Below are 21914 nucleotides of genomic sequence, written 5' to 3'. Positions count from 1 at the left end.
TAAATTTTATCTAAGTTTATGTTAGTGAAGTAATAGAAACCAAAATTTGCTTTAATTTGTAAAAATAGTTTTTTAGTAAATTATTTAAATTGTATGATTATAATCTTTATAATTAGGTATTACTAATAATGTAATATTTTCTTTCAGATATTTATTGATGCAAAGAACAATTTTGCCAAATGGCCCCTTTATCCATTACTGGGAAGTTATTATGACGATAAGCTCTGTATGTTCAGCCTTCTTGTACCCAACACTCTATTCATTTGCTGTTCCATATCCATTTCTGGATTATATTTGCATGTTTTTTGACCTCATGGCATGTGTAAACTTGTAAGTATTCATAAACAAATGTGTAATCAATTTATTTGTTTTGATTAGATATTTTTGGCCATAATGTACAAGTCGATAGGGATAAAAGTGAGGAAAGTTATAAAAATTGAAACCTTTATGGTGATGAAAAGTGAGTTAGGCTATAAAGGCTGAAAAATTTATAGTGATAAGAAATTAGGAAAGCCATAAAAGTTGAAATTTTTATAGTGGTAAGAAGTGAGAAAAGCTATAAAAAAAATTAGTGATAAAAAGTGTAAAACTTATGAAAATTTGATAAGAAGTGACTAAAACTACAGAAGTTTATAAATTAGGGATGGGACAGATTAATCGGTACTCTATTGGTATCAGCCGATATAGGCATATTGGTCAAATTACCGATTATTTTACCAATCTGATATTGGTGCAAAATTCTGCCATTTTGTTGTAATTTGTATGGATAATCTCCATGCCCTACTTTTTAAAAAAGTAAATGTCTACAGTCACCTGGAAACAAACATTTATTAAGGAGGTCTATGAACTATTTAGGTTCTTCAAAACCATTTGGAATTTTATATCAGGTCGGTGGAATATTGGTTATCAGTAAATTTTACATCCATACTTTATCGGTATCGGCCAAAATTTCATATCGGCTCATCCTTATTATCAATCAATAATGATTGGAAATGAGAAAAGCTATAAGAATAGAACAATTTATAGTGATGGAAATTGAGGAAGCTATAAAATCAGAGAAACTGAGAAGAGAATAGCACATAAGGCGTCACTTTATGAAGTATATACTCTTTGTATTTTTTCTTATTTTACTTTCTTTCTGAACCTGTAATCTGTGAACAGAAAGATGAGTGATGATTACTTGAAGTTTATGAGGTGCCACACACACCCAGGCAGGGCTTTGAACCTTGGAATCATTGGCGACAACCATTCTAATCATTCAACGCTCTCTACCATCAAGCAAGCCCGGATATCCCAATAGGCCTCATAGGCCCAGGCCTAGAGTGGCACTTTGGTAGGGGCAGCACGATTGTTTGTTTTAAATTCATAAGGAATACCTAATTCTTGGATTGCCTCTTTTTTTCACCGGACACACGAATGGAATGACTTAATGTAGTTGTATTGTAAATATAAGTTAACGAAGAATATTTCTTAAGAGAGATAGGCTAGCAGGGCTTGGAACTAGTTTACTAATTTGTTGTTTTATTTACCGACGTTGTTGTTTCGAATGTACAGTATTGTGCTGAGCCGGGTCGGCGATTGAGGCAAGAACGTGGAGCCTGCCGCTTTCTTTTGAAAGACAACATCGGCTTGGCTGCATTCCAGGAACGCCGTTCCTTGTTACTGCCGGCATTGCCTGCATATCAAAAGCATGAGATTCGCGTTGAATTGCTGAGAATAAAACTGTCGGTGCAAGAATTATTGAAGGGGTTTCGCATTGTACCATTCTTCTGTTAGTTGCTCGAGAATATTATTCAAGAAGTAGGTGGTGTGTCACGTCTCGCCTGTGTCAGTGTCCGACGTGCGTTTGTTGGGGTAAGTTTAAAACTTCACATTGCTCATTATGAGTGATCAAAGACTAAGACTCAGTGGGTCACAATACAAAAAGAGAAAAGTGGAGAAAGATGAAGAGCAGGAAGCATTTCTGAGAAAGGTTCCGAAAGTCAGTTCTTTTTTTATACAGAAAGGTAATCAGGAAGAAAGTGAGGAAAGTGTCCTATCACTTAAATGAAGTAAAAATAAAAGTCTTCTCTGAAAAACAAAGTAAACGTTAAAATGTAATTTATATAATATATGTCATATCGCTTTGTTTCATTTTCTGTATGTAACTATCATTCAATTAATACTGCATGCCGTTAATAGTAAAAAGAGTAATGTAGAAAATAATATTTTTTTCATACTTGATAAACTGTATGGGGGCCGACAGAGCTTGTTTGGCCTAGGGGCAGCAAAGAGTTAAATCCGGTCCTGCCAACAAGGTGTTTTAATTTTTATGAGGAACCTAATACAGTTACATGTTATTAGCTTCCAATTTGAACATTTTCACTTTTTTTTTGCATGTGCCTACATCTACAAGGAATTTAATTTTTTAAATAATTTGCTGAAATGTTAGTCAATATTATGTCACATACACAGCCAAGGTTTGGACTGGAATTCTTGGAATTCCATTTTCAATCCTGTACCAATTTAGACCTATAGTAAAGGTGAATGTAGAATTGTGTACATGAATTCTCTTTATGAGTGCTATCCGATTGGTCTGCTAATGTACGTAAGTCAACGATTAATGTCAAGTAATCTATCAATAACTGAAGAAATACATGAAAATACCTCTTTTTTGGTTATCCAAGTATTTTGTAATATAATTAAGCCTTGTTTCCATATTAAAAACACTAAGTTGCTGACCAAGGCAGTTTATTAACCACTTGCCTGACACATTTTCCCAAAAATGGTCCATATTTTACACATTTTTTTTTATTGTGTGTTTGTAATGTACCGATATTGGCAATTAAGGAACAGTAACGAAATTCTATTTTTGGGGTCAAATAAGGTTACAAAACTATTCAAAAAACCTCCATAATTATTAACCCGAGTTAACTCGTACATACATGGAAAGTACTACAAATGTTTGAAAATTTCATATAAACTGTGGAAAATAAAAATGCCTTCTCATTTTAATGTTGTCCGAGTTTACAGACTATCACACATACTGTCTCGCATCAAATGCTAACCACAGTGTGATAAACCCAAAAGCATGGGCTAACACAGAGTGCAATCTGGGCAATAGTATCTTGACTCACAATTAATCTTTTTTCCTCTCGCATCCCAAACTCTGCAACACACGGTGCACTGTTTCATTGGGTTTTGCTTCTTATCCATCGGGGGATGGTATTCAGGGAAGTGTCGTCCAGACAGGCGGTGGGGTGTTGGGAGGTCTGCTACTTGATGGAAGCATGCCATCTGAATGGTACTGCTTGATAATGTCACTCACAATTTCCATTTGGAACTGAAGGTACGATTTTGTTCCACCTGTCTTGGTGTAAACCACGTATGAATTCCAAAGAGACAGATCCAACAGATAAAAGAAAATATTCTTGTAATACTTTTTGCCAAGCTTCCTTGGTGTGGCATACAAAGCAAGATGCTGATCAACACCACCCATTTTGTCGTAATCGACTACCACTCGTGGTTTAATTTTTTCTTCGTGACGTTGTGTTACATTTACCATTTGAACAGAATGGATGGTTGACAACAATGTCACATCCTTCTTATCTTTCCATTTCATGACTGTCACTTTGCCGCATTGCAACCCTACTACTTCACCTACTTCAATTCTTCTTAGAGCCTGTGGTAGATCTTTCGTACTGTGTTTCAGTGTTCCAAATACATGTCTTTTTCAAAATGAACAGATCTGCAAGTTGTGGTGCGTTATAGTAATTGTCCATTGTCAATTTGTCCCAACAAATCATATACCAAAACAAAGATTTTGGAAGGCGACTGTACACCAGCACAACTATCTGTATGTCTCGTCAGTACACACACTGTCCACTGTTGTATAACTTCCACTCATTAATTTCCTCCTCCTCCTCTATACTGTTGTCTGTAAGCTCATCGTCACTCATCTTGTCGTTCTTCACACGATGGAAAACACTAAAACATGAACGGAATGTATTCACAACACAAAAACGCTCAGTAAGTTTTGGCACTACACTGACACAACGACCACAAGTACCACGGGAATCTGGTAGATGGTAGGAGTACCTTAACAAGCTATCTACACCTTCCATCTAGTGGCCAAAATGGGAATTAACACCTTTTAAAGCTCAAACGAGACTGTCCAGGTAGGCAGAAAAGTGCATTGCAGTTGTACGATTTTAACGAGATAGCTCGGGTTAATCAGGCAAGTGGTTAAGATATAAAAACACTTAACATGTAACATTTCAACCCTGTATCAGGGTCTTCCTAAGATGAATTGATCAACCTCGATCCTTCCTCAGAGTTGGAAAGTTAGAAGTGGGACCTGTAATAAAAGTGGCCAGAGCATGGTGCTGATCACATCACCTCATCTTTCTCTACAGATCAGCATGCAGTGATAGCATGATACGAGAAATATAGTTTCATATTGTCTGATAAATTTCATTCATTATGCATGGACCTGACAAACCATTTTCTCTCTATATCTGTTCAGTGTAAAGCATATCTTGTATTCTGGATATAATTTTTATCTGAAAGAAATTTTATGCACTTACAGGTATCTGCAACTACACGTGGGGTATTTCAACTTCCATGGTATCCTGGTCAGACATCCCTTGAAAACAGCAATTCATTATTTAAAATCAGGATTTATTATTGATGTTCTAGGTTGCTTTCCTATGGGGAGGATACTGTACTTCAAGAAATATATAAAAAAGAGATATATTTTGTAAGTTACTTTTTTATGTGTCTGTGTTAACTTCTTTTTCTAGTGAGTAGTTAAAGTATAAGGTTTGACAATAAAGCATGCAAACTTGCCGCAATGTGTTTGTTGTGGCAGCACTGTGCAGAATCCCCGGTAATGTCAATAGCATTGACATCCTTAGTGAAAAAAATTAAAAGGCAATGTACAAGCACTGAATGCATTAGGCCAGATCCAACATGAAACATGAGGCTCTTGTAGCCGACCGCAAACTGGATGCAACATTTGACCGAGTCACATTAGGATGGTTTGCGACAAAACAATGAAGGTCCAGGGTATTTGGTCTCACGAGGAGTGCCATGCAACAAAATGCTCTGTGTATGCACGAATCCTTTCTCTTGAGGGCACAAACTGCATGTATCTCACCACTGTATCGTTTGACAGCACATACTTTATATTGGTTTGACAGTAAGGTCAAGGTTAGAAATGGAGTTTTATCCAGAGAAGCTAATCGTTCTGGTGCAAGCAAAGTCTCCACTGTATGATTATTCCTCGACTGACCACCATAGTAAGGACAAAATTGATGCTTTATGGAATGAAGTTTCACAATTACATTACAAAAAAAAAAAAAAAAAAAGTATGAGGGGCAGTCAAATGAAAACCGAACACCTACCATAAAACACATTCCTCGCAAAAGTTGGCAACTCTGTTGTTACTTATCGATACTGCCATCGGTAGGGTAGGAGAAATGCATAGTGAAAACGCACAGGTCCACACAGTTGCTTCGTCCTTGCTCAGAAGGTGAGCGTAGTGAAAAGTGTGTTCGTCCAGCATTGGAAATGGAGGCAAGCAAAGAAGAGCAGAGAGGTGTGGTTCGTTTCTTGGTGGCTGAGGGTGCTGGAACACGCGAAATTCATCGTCGCATGTCTGCAGTGTATGGCGAACACTGCATGTCCCTGAAAAGTGTGCACGAGTGGCAGAAGAGATTCCGCGAAGGATGCACATCACTGCAAGGTGATCCATACCCGGGACAGGCCCATCGAGCCATTACGCCTGATGTGATTGCGAGGATCGATGGTCTGATCCGGGAAGACCGACGAATCACAGAGGAAGAAATTCGTGTTCAGGTTGGCATTAGTCATGGCTCTGTGCATGCCATTATCAAAGATCACCTGCAGTTCCGGAAAATTTGCGAGCAGTGGGTTCCGCATCAACTTACGGAGGGACAAAAGATTGACAGAATGACTGCATATCTGAGTCATTTGCAGCGGTACCACGAGGAAGAGTATGCGTTTCTGTCACGTATCGTCACAGGTGACGAAACGTGGTGCCACAATTTTGAGCCTGAGAGCAAACGGCAAAGCCAACAATGGAAACACATCGATTCTTCCCCGCCAAAGAAATCCAAGGCTGTCCATACAAGTTCCGGTAAGGTCATGATGAGCTTCTCCTTCGACTGCAAGGACCCTCTGCTTGTCGACTTCCTAGAGCGTGGAGCCACAATCAATGGGCAGCGCTATGCAGACACGTTGCAGAAACTGCGACGTGCCATAAAGTCAAAACGCCCTGGAATGCTGTAGGACGGAATCATCCTTTTGCATGATAACGCCCGTCCCCATACTGCCAATCTGGTGAGGGATAAGCTTCAGACATTTGCCTGGGAAACTCTTGCACAACCTCCGTACAGCCCCAATCTTTCCCCTTGTGACTTCCACAGTTTTGGTGACCTGAAGAAAGACATTCGTGAACGTTGGTTTCATTCAGACGAGGAAGTGCAACAGTGGGTGAGGTTGTGGATCCGTCAGCGACCTACCTCTTTGTACAAGACTGGAATGATCGTCTCGTCTCCCAGTGGGATAAATGTCTTAACACTTGTGGCAATTACTTTTGAATAAAACAAATTCCAATGTCACTTTGTAGCGGGTGTTCAGTTTTCATTTGACTGCCCCTCATATATTGGAAATTATCTTGTATTTGGACAGAGAATGTAATGTACAAAAGTATCTTAAATTGTACAAGGAAAACAATCTTCAGGCCAAATTGATATTTACTGCTTGAATAACCATGTGTTTGCAGCATACAAATATTAAACTTTTTTCTTTTTTGAAATGGGGGATGGAGGGGGAGGGGAGGTATTCCGTCTATTGTTGGATTCATGTGTTAACAGGAAATATATTTGCAAGGAAATCTGCCTCTTTTGAGAGGAGATAAATTAACATTATAATGAACAATAACTAGAAATTACAATATAAAACAAATTACACAATTTCTTCACACATAAAAATGTTTCCAGAACTTCAGTGGCTTTACTAAAATTGCATGTTTTCATGTGTATGTTAGTGATTTTTTGTTAAGCGACATATTTACTTTGTGGTAGTAACAACATTAAAATTAAATTATCATATTTACATATCAAGTGCCAAAAAAAGGGATAGGTGATAGTAGTAATGAAAATTATTTTTGTTGACATGGAAAATGCTCCCCATTGGGGTATCCCTGATCCCCTTTCTCCATTACCTCAATCAGGGATCAAACCTAGGTTTTTGGCAGTCTGTGCCAATCCCATATCACTCATATCAATAATGACTGGCAACAGATAGGTATAAAATTACCATATTTTTCCCCCATGGTAAACAGACAAATTGGCTTTTTGGATATTCTGAAGGGGTGTTAATGAATATGTCTATGTAAAAAGAAATCTTATACATTACAAGGAAGTGTATTTTGAAATGATTTAGTTTTATTTATTAGAACCTGTGAAAATATTGAAAATTATTAGTAATCATTAGAAAATCGAAGTAGGAAGTAGACCTACTTGTGCACCTAAATATGCCACCTTGACATTTAAATTTGCTGAATTAGAACATTTATTGATTCATTTATGTTTGTTTCTCTTTTTAGACACATGTCTTTTTTGCAAAATATATTTCGAATGCCAAGACAATTACAGTTGCGTCGGTTAATTTCTGGTATTTCCTACCTAGAACAAGATATTTTACAACAATCTGATATTCTCAAGTAATAATTTATTTCTTTATTATTATAAAATTATATTTCTTAATATAAAATAACATAATTTCATAATATATATATATCTGTGTGTGTGTGTGTGTGTGTGTGTGTGTGTGTGTGTGTGTGTGTGAAAAAGTGAGGGAGAGAGAGAGACTATATTTGCTTTAAGTATCAGTTGAAATAATATTTTTTCATCTTTTCCGATAATCTTGGATTGAATTGTTGCTTTAAGTCCACTTTATGCACAGGAAGAATACGGGACTGGACCTACAGTTTAAATTGGGATCTGAACCACTGTGCCATGTTCCTCCACTGGGTATTGAACCCAGGACCCCTTGATTATCATGCCATTGGGAGTCCCTTTTCCAATAATATGAACACAGTCAACCTTAGTAACTAACCTCTCTCCTATAACTAGGCAAACAAAGATAAAGTGTACACATTAAGGTCAGTGTAAAAATAGAAAATATGAAGCGATGCGAAAATAAAATCAAAGGTTAGCAATGATAGTCCTTAAGGTCTCCATGTAGCCAAATGGGCTCTCACCTTTGAGTGAGTGATCCTAGGTTCGATTCCAAGTGGGAGCGGCAAACGTTCATTGTCAACCCATCATGACGAGAACAACTAGGGACCTGCTTGAATAGAAGTAAAAAGCCAGAAAACGGCAGAGGTGAGATTAATTGTGCTGATCACATGTCACCCAATGAAAAGCCACTTGGCAGGCCCGTCCTATTCCATCGCTGTGCGATCTAAGGCACTGTGCTTTGGGCTCCGACCTCGGGACGGCATGGGTTCGAGTCCAACTGGTTCAGTCTCTGTATAGGACCGGTGGCAACCCACCATCGTGAGGAAATTGGGAAGCTATGAGTGAGTAGCGTAACCCGGTCTCGGAAATCTAGATGCATGTCACCCCACTTCTGGTTGAAGATCTCCACATCTCTAGGTAGGATCGTGGGATGGAGACTGGCAGTTGGGAGATAGGCCCAGGTCCTTTTGAGGTCTGTCGAGCCATGGGTTATTATTACTTGCCAAGCCCTGACAACAGTGCGTAAGGTGACCAGACGTCCCATATTTGCTGGGACAGTTACTTTTCTTTCTTTCTTTTTTTTTTTTAGTCTGGCCCGATTTTTTTTTTTTTTTTTTTTTTTTTTTTTTTTTTTTTATGTAAAATGAAATGTCAAAATGTCCTTTCTTGTGACAACAATGTATTGGCATAGAATTACTGCAACTACACCTCCTACTATGAACTATAGCATTGTTAGGTTATTTCTCATTTCAATGTCAGCAATGTACCAAATTACAATTTTCTTAAAAATATTTGAGTTTCGTCTCCGTTTACCTGGAACTAATGCCCTCACTGAACAAGTGTTTTCGTACATTAATGGTTTGTTGACATGTGACAAGAATGTTCTTTCCGTACAAACTTTGAAAGCTATGTGGATATATAAGGTGAACTTCAATCCCACATGTGTAAACTTTTACAAAATGTTATTTGAAAAAAATGATGTACTGAAGAAAATTCATTCATTGGCAAAATATTTATTATATTTATTTATTAAATTAGTTTTCAAACATAAGTATTTATAATGGAGCAGTTTTTATGTTAAAATGTGCCGTCCCCTTTTCCTTCAGGAAAATTGAAAAAATGTCCCGTTTTGTTGTTTTAAAAATCTGTTCACCTTACTGTTGCACCCTGGAGTTTAGTCCTTAATAAGGGATAGTGGATAGTGTATAAATCCCCTTTGGCTAAAACAGTCTGAAGTCAACAGTTAAGGAGTAGTATATTCAATACAAGGGTGGAATCTGTCCTAAAATATATGTTTTATGTATTTCTTTAAGGTTTCTAAAATGGGTGCCTCTAAGTATTTGCTACATTAATGCCCTGGCGAGTTTCATTGTCTCCTTTACTTGTGAATTCTACGTGGATCATTCATCACATAATGTTTCAATGCAGTGTACGGAAGGATCTTGGATTGGTCAACTGGGTAAGGTTGTTGCTTTACAATTGTGTAGTTTTAATTTTCTTCCATTCTGTTGCATTTATATTGTTGATTTAGAAATAATTTTATATATGGTATTTTAACATTTTCTAATCCACTTGATTACTTATGTTCTATAAACCTTTGAATTATCTAATTTTTTTGTAACTTGAATCAAACACCATAGCTCTAAAAATATTTTCCTGATTCATTTCAAAGTTTTACAAAATTGTAAGTGGAAATAACCGAGACTTTGAGGTAAAAAATCAGTAGACAACTAAATGCATGGCCATAAAAATAGGTGGCTGGGCAGAATTACACTGGTGCCACATATGGGAAAAACAAAGCGAGAGCGGGACAAAAGTTGCTGGTTCCCGTGCACTCTGTGGCAATGTCCTCCAAACACATAGAATTGTGCTCAGACATGGCAACAGTGTGAACTTTTGCCACCCCACCTAATTTCATGGCCATGCATTTAGTTTATTTACAGTGTTCTTGGGGGGGTGGGGGGAGGTAAATCTTCTTAAAGCACACTTAGTTTGAGAATTTGAGCAAGTTGAAGGACAGTTTCTTACCCTGACAGACAATTCTTTCTTCATAACATTTATCAGTGTCCTAAAATGCGTTGTTACTCTAGTTGCATTATTTTCAACACTATTGTCATTCCAAGATAAATTATGTCAAAATTTATTCTAAAAGTTATTTGGGCACATTTTTAAGGTCTATAGTCCTTAACGATACATTCGACTGAATTACAAAGTTGTGGAAAACTTATAATGTATATGAATTAAGTACTCCAGCAGGAATGGCGTACAGATGTACAATAAAAAAATTGCATGCTAGTATACATGTGTATGTTCAATTGCATGCAGAAAACTACTCTCAGGTGCCTTCTATTGACAATGGGGACAAACTGTTGGAACTAGTACAGGAAAATATAAAAACTACTTGCACTTGAATATTTCCGTGACAGCATGAGAATGTGACCTTTTGATGCAGTGGCTTATGTTGAAATCCAGAATGATTCAGAAGTAATGGTGTAAAAATAAAATCTTATTTATTCCGATATGAAATGACACACCGCAACCATATTGACAAGAAATGAAAATACAATTATCCAAGTTTCTTACCTCATCATTACAAGTGCTTGATATGGTCGCCATTGGTGACATGACAGACATCAAGATATCAGCATATCCTCAGAAATCGACTCCACTGCTTCAAAGATACACTATGTCCTTGATGTATCCCCCGAAAAATAAATCACTGCACTGTCACGATATACTTTGTACGAGCAAATTCCAACATGCAAGATGATTTCTCTTGATTCGATGTCGCCATTTTGAGAGACTGCACTACTAGCGCTCCTAACGGTATTTAACTACACTACCTCACACAAACAAAAACTTATGACCTTGCACATTTCCTTCCGTGATTGGCCACTTATCGTTTTTAATACTCTCGCAAGAGGTATTTGTGCACCACTTCGGAATCATGGTGCATATTTTAAAGGACAAAATATTTCTTTTTACAGAAAATTTCATTTACAGGACTTTTACGTGTCACTACAGTTCATTGCTGAACCTTGGCAAGCTCTGTGACATGTCCCCATGTCTTCTGGGATGTCATTCTTGAATTTCCACACTGAAGTCTCCATGCTGTTTCGCAACACTCCACCCTTACCGGGCCGCTTCTGGCAGGAAAAAACCAAATAAACAACTAAATAGGCTCGTTAGTCCTGGGTTCCCATCCCGTTCCTCACCAAAGTGCTCGAAACCAAAGAATCAATCACAGGCAAGAACTTACTGAATTTAATGTTGCAGGGTGATTGCTGAAAACTCGCAAAAATGGGCTTTATACAATTATTTACAATTCAAGAAAACAAGGCTCGGATTCTTCCAATAATTCTCTAATTTACATTATTTACATTTCTCTAACTTGAACCCCACGGCAGAACTGCCAAGTGGAAGCTAAGCTAAGCTAACCGCCTCGGAATGCTTTTTCTCATGGGAGGCCACTGGAGACCGAAGATCACTCTCCCTTCTGCTATCCGTTTCACACATACTCTCTGTCCTGTCCTCTGTCAGAGGCCATATTTATACTTCCTCCTTCGTCGCATGGGAGAGGGCTGAAAGTTCAAATCTTATTGGCTCTTTTAAACTACACAGAACCATGGAAGAAACCTAAGCATACAGAGTTAAACACAAAACACAATACTGTTTGTAACCATGCATCCTCATCAACATTACCTTATTTGTATTGTATTTTATGTTATCCTGAGTTGATTTTCTGCCACTTTTGGTTAATTGCGACAACAAGGATAAATGATATGCGACACATGTTTCTTAGGAACGAACCAATCAACAGCAACATTTCACACTGTATGATGTATGAGGGTTGTTCGGAAAGTTCTAAGAATCGGTCAGAGATGGCATTGCAATCGGAACAAAAGCATGTGCATTAGAAGGATACATCTGCTCTGAACGTGCAGGGAAAATTTCATCGCCACTCTTCCAATAGTTTGGTTTCCATTGGCAGATGAAAGAGCAAAAGTGCAAGTGACGTGACAACATGGAACAAAAGAAAGTTTGTGTGGTCATCAAGTTTCTGGTGAAGAAGGGATTAAATGCAACAGCCATCAAAGCCAAATTGGACACAGTGTTGGGAGACTCTGTCCCATCATTTGCCACTGTTAGCAAGTGGACCACACTGTTTAAGCTTGGACAGGACAGCGTTGAAGATGACCTCTGCAGTGGACTTCTGCCAACCGCCATCACACCAGAAACAATCGATAAAGTCCATGATATGGTGCTGGCTGACCGAAGATTGAAAGTGCGGGAGATAGCTCATGAAGTGGGCATCTCCTCAGTGGACCGAGTACACCAGATTCTCACTGAAGGGTTGGGGATGAGGAAGCTTTCGGCAAGATGGGTGCCATGCCTGCTCACACCGGAACCAAAATGCGTTCGCGCAGTGACTTCCACTGATTGTTTGGCACTTTTCCAGAGGAATCCTCAAGAGTTTTTGCAGCATTACGTCACTATGGACGAAACTTGGGTTCATCACTACATGCCTGAGACAAAAGAGCAGTCCAAGCAGTGGAAGCATGCACATTCCCTGCCACCAAAGAAGGCAAAGACAGTTGTGACAGGCTATTTTGCAGACGTGGACGAATCCACATATTCTGCTGGTGTCAAAGCATTGGAATGCCATTGGCAGAAGTGCATTAACCTTCGAGGAGATTATGTTGAAAAGTAAAACCTCAATCACTCTGATATTGTGTTTCTTTCTATCCGATTCTTAGAACTTTCCGAACAGCCCTCATAGTGGCATGAGAGGCCACAAAAGTCTGAATTGATTGGTGAAGTCAACTGACATGTGACATGTGTCACTTGTCGAATTGGTGTGAAATCTCCCTTATCTTATTTTTAACTTTGTGATGTGTTTATTTACAGCTTATGCTGAAAAATCATCTCCATCTGAAATTTACATTACTGCAGTATACTGGGTTGCAGTTACAACTTTCACTGTTGGTTTTGGAGACATTTCAGCGACTAATGCCGGAGAAATGTACTTCTGCGTTTTCTGTGTAACGTCAGGTAAGTTATGGTTAAGTAAGACTAATAATTTTAGTTGATCTTGAAATGCTGATGCAGTTTTCTAGCGTTTATTTTGTTTATAGTTTACTAAAAGTGCACAAATATACAAGGGCTGTTCAAAAAGAAACCAAACTTACAAAATCGAGAAAATGGTAATATTCACCAGCTATTTGGACCTGTCTCCTTTACAATACTCCTCCACTGTGCACACACCGCTCTCAGCGTTTCTTCCAGTTCTGGAATACCTGCTGGAACTCCAGCTTCGGAATGCTGTGTTGGTCCCGTAGCAAATTCTCCTTGACCTCTTCTGTTGTCTGGAATCTGTGACCTTTGAGGGTTAATTTCAACTAGGAGAGGAGGAAGAAGTCTGCTCGTGCCAAATCAGGGAAGTAGACTGGTTGTAGGACAAAAGGTGTCTGGTTCTTTTCCAAAAACTCCTGCACAACAAGTGCTGAATGAGCATTTATTATCGTGATGAACCATACAGGACTTGTTCTGCCACATCTGTGGCCTATTGCGCTGCACTTTTTCTCATAATCGTTGCATGATGTTAACGTAGAATGTTACAACTTCACGTACGACGAGACAACGGTTTTCAGGCATGACTTCCCGCACCCTTTCCACATGATCAATGTTGGTAAAGGTTGATGGGCATCTAGATTTTGTATCATCCTCGTTGGAGGTTCAACCCGATCTGAAATGTCTGTACCATTTGTAATACTGTGTTCGACTGAAACATTCCTCACCATAAGCTTCATGTAACATGTTGTATGTCCCTGAATGTTTTCTGCAATCTCTCACAGAATTTCACACACACTCCCTGCTCTTCCAGTTCCTTCATGGTAGGATAACTGAAAACTGCCCCTGTCACTTCATCAATTTCATCATATTGTCACTCATTCTCATCTTTGCGATTAGCCAAAAGTGGCAGAAATGCGAAGTAAAATAAACCAAATCATAAATCATGCCAATGACCTGCTTGCCTGACCCGCACTGCGGTTGTTTAATACTAGGTGTTGAAAACATTGAAAATTAAAGAAAAACATTCAAAATCCTAATTTCGCAGTCTATTTATAAAAAGAAAGATTCATTCTTTATTTCATTCTTTCCTTTGGGCGTTGACACATGATTTACACACCCAGAGCCAAATGCCACTGACACACACACACACACACACACACACACACACACACATATATAATTATACGGATCCATCAGGGCAGTGAATGTAGAGCTGCTATTGTATTCCCTTACAATTTACGGGCTGTCATATTGGAGCTCATCCAAGCATAAAATGATTTGCGATGCGAGTTGGCTTTTTGTGTCGAATTCCAGCTTTCAGTTGTAAACTTATTGTATAAATTAGCCATACTCGCAGTTAAAGTGGTTCCGGCCAAAGAATGGACTTGGAAATTCTATTTTTGTCTTTTCTGTCAAAAGCCAGGGAGGGTGACATGATCTGCTGAACCAATCGGCTTGGTCCAGTTACCGTGGTGAGGGAAAATTCTTGTGGTATTCTGCATTGCCAAATTCTTCATTTCAAGTCGTTTTCGAAACGTGTGGGGCCCTCAACAAGGTCAAGCACGGTGAAGCCTAATGCTTGCATCAGCACAGCAAGCAAATGGGTCTCCGATTCCCTGCCTCTCCCTGAAATGCGAGCGAAGGGGGCATGTTGACAGGAAGAGGTTTCATGTACGACTGGACAAAATCAGACGTGTAGCAACCAGTAGCAGCACCGCTTTTCCCTCCCTTGTACTGGAGGTGGATAGTCTGGGTTTCCTCAAGTCCATTCTTTGGCCGGGTGGATATACTTTTGCATTTTTTCTGTGTTCTCAAAATGTGGATTTTTGATTCATTTGTACGTACGTTTAGGTGCTCTTCTGATTGGAGCAATTCTTGTTGTGGTGTCTACTGGAGCAAGTCCTGATGCAACCTTAATCACATATCAAAGCCAAATGAAAGAGTTAGATAACTTTGTGAAAGTCATGAATGTGCGGAAAGATATTCACAGGTACGTTTTGTGCATTGCAATGCTTTTAATTTTAAGGAACGGAGCTACTATTTCATTAGATGTAAAAATCAGACATTTCTTGTTGACGTCTTGTTATCCAGCACCATAACTAATGGCCGTGCCCAATACCAGAACAGTGAAATGATAAAAGAAAGAGAAGGGTTTAATAAAGATTTTCCGCAGTAAATCTTGCTACATTGTCATTATTTTGAGCAGCTGCTTTAATTTGCTTGTACAGGGTGATCGAAAAGTCCCCGAACCCAAACTTCAAAAAAAAATTTCGCCGGTCGTTATTATGATAATGTCAAAATTTCTGTGGAAGCTGGTTTGCGAGGGTCTTGGCTGTACACGACACAAGAGATGGCGCTGGCGAGTGGCGCTAGCAGTCGTGGCGAGGAAATGAACTACGAGCAGTGCTGGTAACAAAATAATCACGCCAGTTGCAAGGATGAGTTTGTCGGTGGAGGAGGTTTTTTTTCGAAAACCGAGTGATCCCTATTGTGTACCAGGACATTATACAGCAGTTTATCGTGCTTTTGTACGCCGGTGAACGAGATGTGTGGTTACAACAAGACGGGGCAACATGCCATACGTCCAATGCCACCATGGCAGTTCTGCGTGAAATTTTTGATGACCGCTTGATTTCATCAGGGCTTTGGCCAGCAAGATCACCTGATTTAACCACACCCGATTTTTTCTTGTGGGGTCACAGTTTAGGTTAACTGTTGGTTTGGTTTACCTGATTATTTTGTTACCAGCACTGCTCATTGTTTATTTCCTCGCCACAACTGCTAGTGCCACTCGCCAGCGCCATCTCTTCTGTCATGTACAGCCAAGACCCTCGCAAACCAGCTTCCACAGAAATTTTGACATTATCATAATAACGACCGGCGAAACAAATTTTTGAAGTTTGGGTTCGGGGACTTTTCGATCACCCTGTATTACATTTATAAAATATATTTTGTAAATGTAGTGTTGATCATGACAGAATTGTCCAGCTATAACAGCAAAGAAATACAGCTTTAAATAACATGGCAGTATCTTCATCAAATAAAAGAACAGAGAAGGGAGTCGATTTTTAAGGTGCAAAGTTTTGATCAAAGGTGTGAAGACAGGATGGAAACAAAAAACAAACTCTTCCAATAATGTTTGGAAAAAAAATGTTAGGATTCTTGCATGGTGGCTGATTTTTCTGGGGCATTTGGTCATGAAGGAAGCCTGATCCTTGATATAGTTTTTCGGGCATACTTAACAAAAAAGGATATCTGGATTCGCTGATGGCATAGTAGTCACCTTGTAATCAAGGGGCCCTGGGTTTGATCCATGGTGGAGGCACATTGCACAGAGGTTCACTTTCGCACTTTAAACTCTAGGTCCAATCTGATTAGCCTGTCTGAGTTTTAAGTAGATCAAACAAACCTGACTTTTTGACATTCAAAAGTTCGAAATTATTTACAGTACGTAAAAGTGGTTTCATAGCAGTCTGTAATGTTTTGTGTAAGCATAAATGAAATGAAAATGTACAAAAGGCTAAAGGAGAAACTCTCACAAATTATTAACCATCTCAGTGACTGAACACATTAAGTGTTTCACTTTCAATCTTGCCACCATGGCCCCCAAGTTTGAATCCTGGCTTGCGTATGGGTGTTTACGAGTGTCCCTTCATCAATTTCATCATATCATCACTCATTCTCATCTTCATGATTAGCCAAAAGTGGCAAAAAAAGCAAAGTAAAATAAACAAAGTCAATCATTCAAAAAAAATTTTGATCTTGCCACCGAAGTTCCCTCGGTTCGAGTCGCTCATTAATTTCATCTAATCACAGCCTATCTTCATCACTTGATTAGCCAAATGTGGCAGTGACATAAAATAACATAAATGCAAATACTCACAAGACATTAAACATTAAACCAGAATCACCATGTTTCAACTAGATGTGTTAAATATTAGACTACATAGCTTTATCCACATGGTGGAAGAATTATCATCTCATTTTCTACATCACGTTTTTAATATTCTTTGTATTTGAATTAAATTGTTGTTTTAAGTCCACTTTATACACAGACAGGGACTGGACCTACAGTTTAAAGTGGGATCTGAACCATTGTGCCATGTGCTTCCACTGGGTACTGAATCTGGGACCCATTAATTAAAATGTTACAATGTACTACTATGCCATCGGGAGGCCCTATTTCCTGTATTTCTGAATCCAAATATGCACATATTTCCACCTTCGAAAGACTTACAAATTCTATAAATTTAAGGAGAATTGTGTTTGCAATATTATACAGTGTAATTTTGTAAAAAATTGATGCCAATATTCCAATTATATAAGACACTACACATGTATTTTCAGATCTATCATTGAACATTTTGAACATGTGTGGCAAAAGACCAGAGGAATAAAGGCATATCATGTTTATCAAAGACTGCATTCTCTGCTGAAGGAGGATTTCTGCTTGTCAATCTACAGGAACAGTCTCGTAGCAGTGAGTATTTTGTTTCCAGTTTCAAGTGCATATTCTTTATATCTCTTTTCTATTGCAAAAGGAAAAGCTACCCCATGACATGAAGAGGCACACTTTCTTGATCTCTGCCATACTGGAGATGATGTGATCAGCACCATGCTCAGCTATCTATATCTCCCTCCAAGTATGGCCGCTGGATGAAGCCAGCTAGAAAAATTGCCAATGTGAGCTTACCCACCTCAGGAATCGAACTCAGATTTCTTGCATGGAAGCAGCCCTATCTTTTCTTCTGCATTAATAAGTAATATATATTTTTCTGCTGACAAAGTAATTTAAAATTTTTCATGAATAGTAGTTGCAGACATACCTTAATAAAATTTTAAATATGGTTAATTGATCAACATCTCCCTTAAATCCTTCAAATTTTAATAAACACCCCCTTCTAAATTTTTTTCCATAGGCCCAACTTATGATTATTTTGATGCTAAATTTACCTCTACACTTCCCTAAAATACCCATAACCTGCCACCCATCATTAAAAATAATTAAGGAACCTATGAGATACTATTCTTAGGGTTTAGCAACAGTTTTAATTAATCATCTTTTTGAAAGTAAACATTGTATATCTGCTAAGTTATTTGTAGAACTGAACCTGTCATGTATGGATATTTGTACAAATTAGTTTCTAAACTTTGAAAAATATGTTTCCTATTGCTTGTATTACCATAGAACCTAGATCTTAAAAGTATTTTTAAATTTTTTAAAAATGATTTTGTAACTCAAGTACCATGGTGTTGTGCAATATTCTTTCCTCTAGTGGTATAGTACCCTGGGATATAAGATAGCCCTTGTCCATCAAAAGATGTTACATGTAAATTGCCTAAATGCTTGCAGACACACATGCAACGTTTCAACTCCTGGAAGACAACTATGCATTGCTAGTTTGCAACACTGAAAACTATCAAATAAAGATACTTCATTGTAAGCTGCATACTCTATAATTCCTGTAATATTTAATAAGTGGCTCACCTCTTTATGGCGAGGATCTGTGAGAGTTGTTTCACATTTTTGTTACAAGATGATATATTTGACCACCCTTGTTTTGCTTTAAATTGCAAACAATTTAATTTAAAGTTTTTACAATGTTTTTAATCATTAATTTGCTTGGAAAGTGATATGCATGAACGATTATGATAATTGATTTTTGTAAGTGCTGATCACAGAGTTCAATCAAATGTACAACACTATTACAAATACATGAATCATAATAGAAGTACAAATGGAAAAGAAGAATCTTATTTAGCGAAATAATTGTATTAGAAAATTCCTACAGGGATGCTTGGTCAGGTTTGTGGGTAGGTGTGAGTAGGATGCTTGCATGTTCCAATATGGGGACAAAGAAGCAGGTGTAATATATGCAAATTATCGTAGCTGGGGGATGCTTATGCAAATTTTCTTAACTGGAGAATAGCATCCTTCCCCCAATGTTCTTCCCAGTTTGAACACTCATTATATTTTGTAAGGCTACTTGAGAATGTATTATTTCTATTATGTATAAACATTAATCAACTTAAGTAGATGATATGTTTGTATGTAAGTACTATTTTGGATAGTAAGAATACAGATTTCTGCAGACAATATACTCTTAACTCAATCACTTCAGTCTGTAATCACTTATCACTTAATATCATCTATCATAGTATTTCTAATGCATTTGAAATGATGTTGTAATTAATAATATTATGAGGAATGTTATAATACAAATCCAGAAGTCAACAGGGTCAAAGCTTGCCAATGGCTGATGAGTGATCAGTGCATGAAGTCCCATCATTGATGTGTTCTGATTTTCAAGACTGCAGTCTGTTAATATCACTTTCAAGAAGCTCCCTAATTGTTCTCACAATATTTTTCATCACCAAATTTTGGAGCTTCAACCAGGATTCGAACCTGGGTCATTCACACCAAAGGTGAGGCTACTCACCAGTAGGATAAGTGGTAAGGTAAAAGGTAAAGTTCCTCATGCATATAGCACCATGCCATGAAGGCACATTTTAGGAGATGGGGGGGGGGGGGGTAGGGCCCCACATATTCTCAATCTTGGCCATTTTATATATGATGTGATCAGCACCATGACTTTACCACCCAGGGTTCCCCTCCCGGATACCAACTAATTTGAGGCTACGTGAGCCCCAGAGCTGCTTTATGCTGGGAAAAGGCCAGAAAAATTCTGACCTTAGATCACCCACCCTGGGAATCGAACCTGGGTCTCCCACATGGCAGTCAGATGCCAAACTAACTAGACCACGGTGGCACTTTTAGGCTAAGTGAAAGCTCGGAATAGTGTAACAGATATAATATATGGTGAAATTTCAATTCCTTATCGGTGAATGACTTAATTTCAACATAAATAATATAAAAAAATTAATATTATTAAAACATGCCCAAGATTTTAGAATATGAATTATTGAACTTGCTTTATGTATATCTTTTCCAGTCCCCAGTGTTTAAAGATTCCCATGAATCCCTTTTGCGAATGCTGAGCACAAACTTTGAAGAGCAATATTTTACTAAAGGTTCAACAATTTTAAGTTGCAATCAGATCGTGAATGACATCTGGTTTGTTCACAAGGGTGAAGTTACAGTGTATGCTTCTGATGAAACTAAATTGTGCATTTTAACAACAGGAAGGTATGTGTTTTATAACTGTAATTATGCTCATAATGATTTTTTTATATGTTGTGTTTAGATCATGACTTACCTATACCAATATCAGCTCAGCCTTAAACTGTAGGTCCAGTCCCGATTAGCCTTGCTATGCGTAAAGTGGACTTAAAACACCAACTCAATCAATCGATCAGCTCAGCTCTAATATATAATTTGATACCTTTAAAGAAAGTTTCACTATACTCGGAGCCATTTCACCGTAGTTACTAGTACGGGGTGGCTACACTTAAAGTTGCCCTACTTAGAGCCAAGACGGATTGATTTAAACCAGGTTGATTAAATTGTGATTTAAATCACTTTAATTGATTGATTTGATTGATTTAGTTTATTTTACTTCGCTTCTTGTGCCACTTTTGGCTAATTTGCAAAGATGGGGATGATGAAATTGATGAATGGACACTCACAAACATCCATGCCCAGGCTGGGGACCCCTGGCATCGTAGCACGATGGGCTAACCACTCCGCGACGGGAGCCGGCTTCAATCACTTTAAATAAGGAATTTATAGAATAATGTACATAAGGATTTTGTAGATATCAGAATCAATTTTGGTGAAAGTGCATTAATATTGTAATCATTTAATGGTATTTATTAGGCTCTAAGAAAGGAAAATAAAGAATACAAAATATATGTGCTGATGGTGCGAAGCTCATATGAAAGGAAATGTAAACGCAGTTACATTTTTCTTGATTTAAAATTCAGTATTTTTTATATAGAAAAATAGCAAACATTTTGTGTAGAAAAATATACAAAATACTAATCATGTTAAACCATAAAGAGTGTCATTATCATTAAACTGTAAATAAACGTGCTAGCTGATATTTTTGAAAACTATGTTGGTTAATGATATGGTTACATGCTGCCATTTTCCTCACTATAGTACAGCACCCACTGACAATCGAAATTTGAAACTTGCAATGGAGAAGCATGAAAGTCTAACAAGTAGAATGCATGGTTGGAAAAGAAAAAAAAAGGGGCATTACTGTTCAACATGCCCTCGTACTTTCACCACCACACCACTACAAAACAAACAAAAGAAAAAAATTGATTCAAAGTTCATTTGGACTCTGTGAGAGTGTTGCATGACAACTATGCAGACTACACAAGGCACTCGGACTCCAGATTAAATTTTAAACAATACTTTCTGATACTGACAGCACAGGTATTGCTTCGTTTTTGACGAAAACAGGAAATGTGAAATAACACATTGTAATGTTCATTTTTCATGTTTCTGAAAGGTTTGAGGTGCATTTTCCTACCGTGTTTTGTCACGAAATAATGCGAAATGAACTACAAAATGCGAAATAGACTTGTAAACACGAAATTTAGAGTTTATTTACCGACGTGGCACTTTCTGAAGTCAGAATTATCCTGTGAGTTATGCAATTCACGGAAAATTGATTAATTCTG

At 37.9% G+C, this 21914-nt stretch overlaps 1 protein-coding gene across 3 annotated transcripts in view; it reads left to right on the top strand.

The window, feature by feature from the left end:
- LOC145981694 (uncharacterized) overlaps positions 1–21914 on the top strand; it is a 159008-nt gene that overhangs the window by 104171 nt on the left and 32923 nt on the right. For 2 of the 3 annotated variants that reach the window (XM_083115090.1, XM_083115091.1), the window contains exons 20-27: positions 148–330; positions 4568–4738; positions 7613–7729; positions 9563–9708; positions 13158–13301; positions 15174–15312; positions 17670–17802; positions 20276–20469. In XM_083115090.1, coding sequence (XP_082971216.1) covers positions 148–330; positions 4568–4738; positions 7613–7729; positions 9563–9708; positions 13158–13301; positions 15174–15312; positions 17670–17802; positions 20276–20469 — 1227 coding nt within the window. The remainder of the gene's footprint in view (positions 1–147; positions 331–4567; positions 4739–7612; positions 7730–9562; positions 9709–13157; positions 13302–15173; positions 15313–17669; positions 17803–20275; positions 20470–21914) is intronic. The other variant, XM_083115092.1, reaches the window with a different exon arrangement.

Source organism: Lepisma saccharinum, chromosome 30, assembly GCF_977018435.1.
Source record: "Lepisma saccharinum chromosome 30, izLepSacc3.1, whole genome shotgun sequence".
NCBI lineage: Eukaryota > Metazoa > Arthropoda > Insecta > Zygentoma > Lepismatidae > Lepisma > Lepisma saccharinum.
The sequence above is the reverse complement of the archived record's forward strand: the minus strand, read 5'-3'. Positions and strand labels throughout refer to the sequence as shown.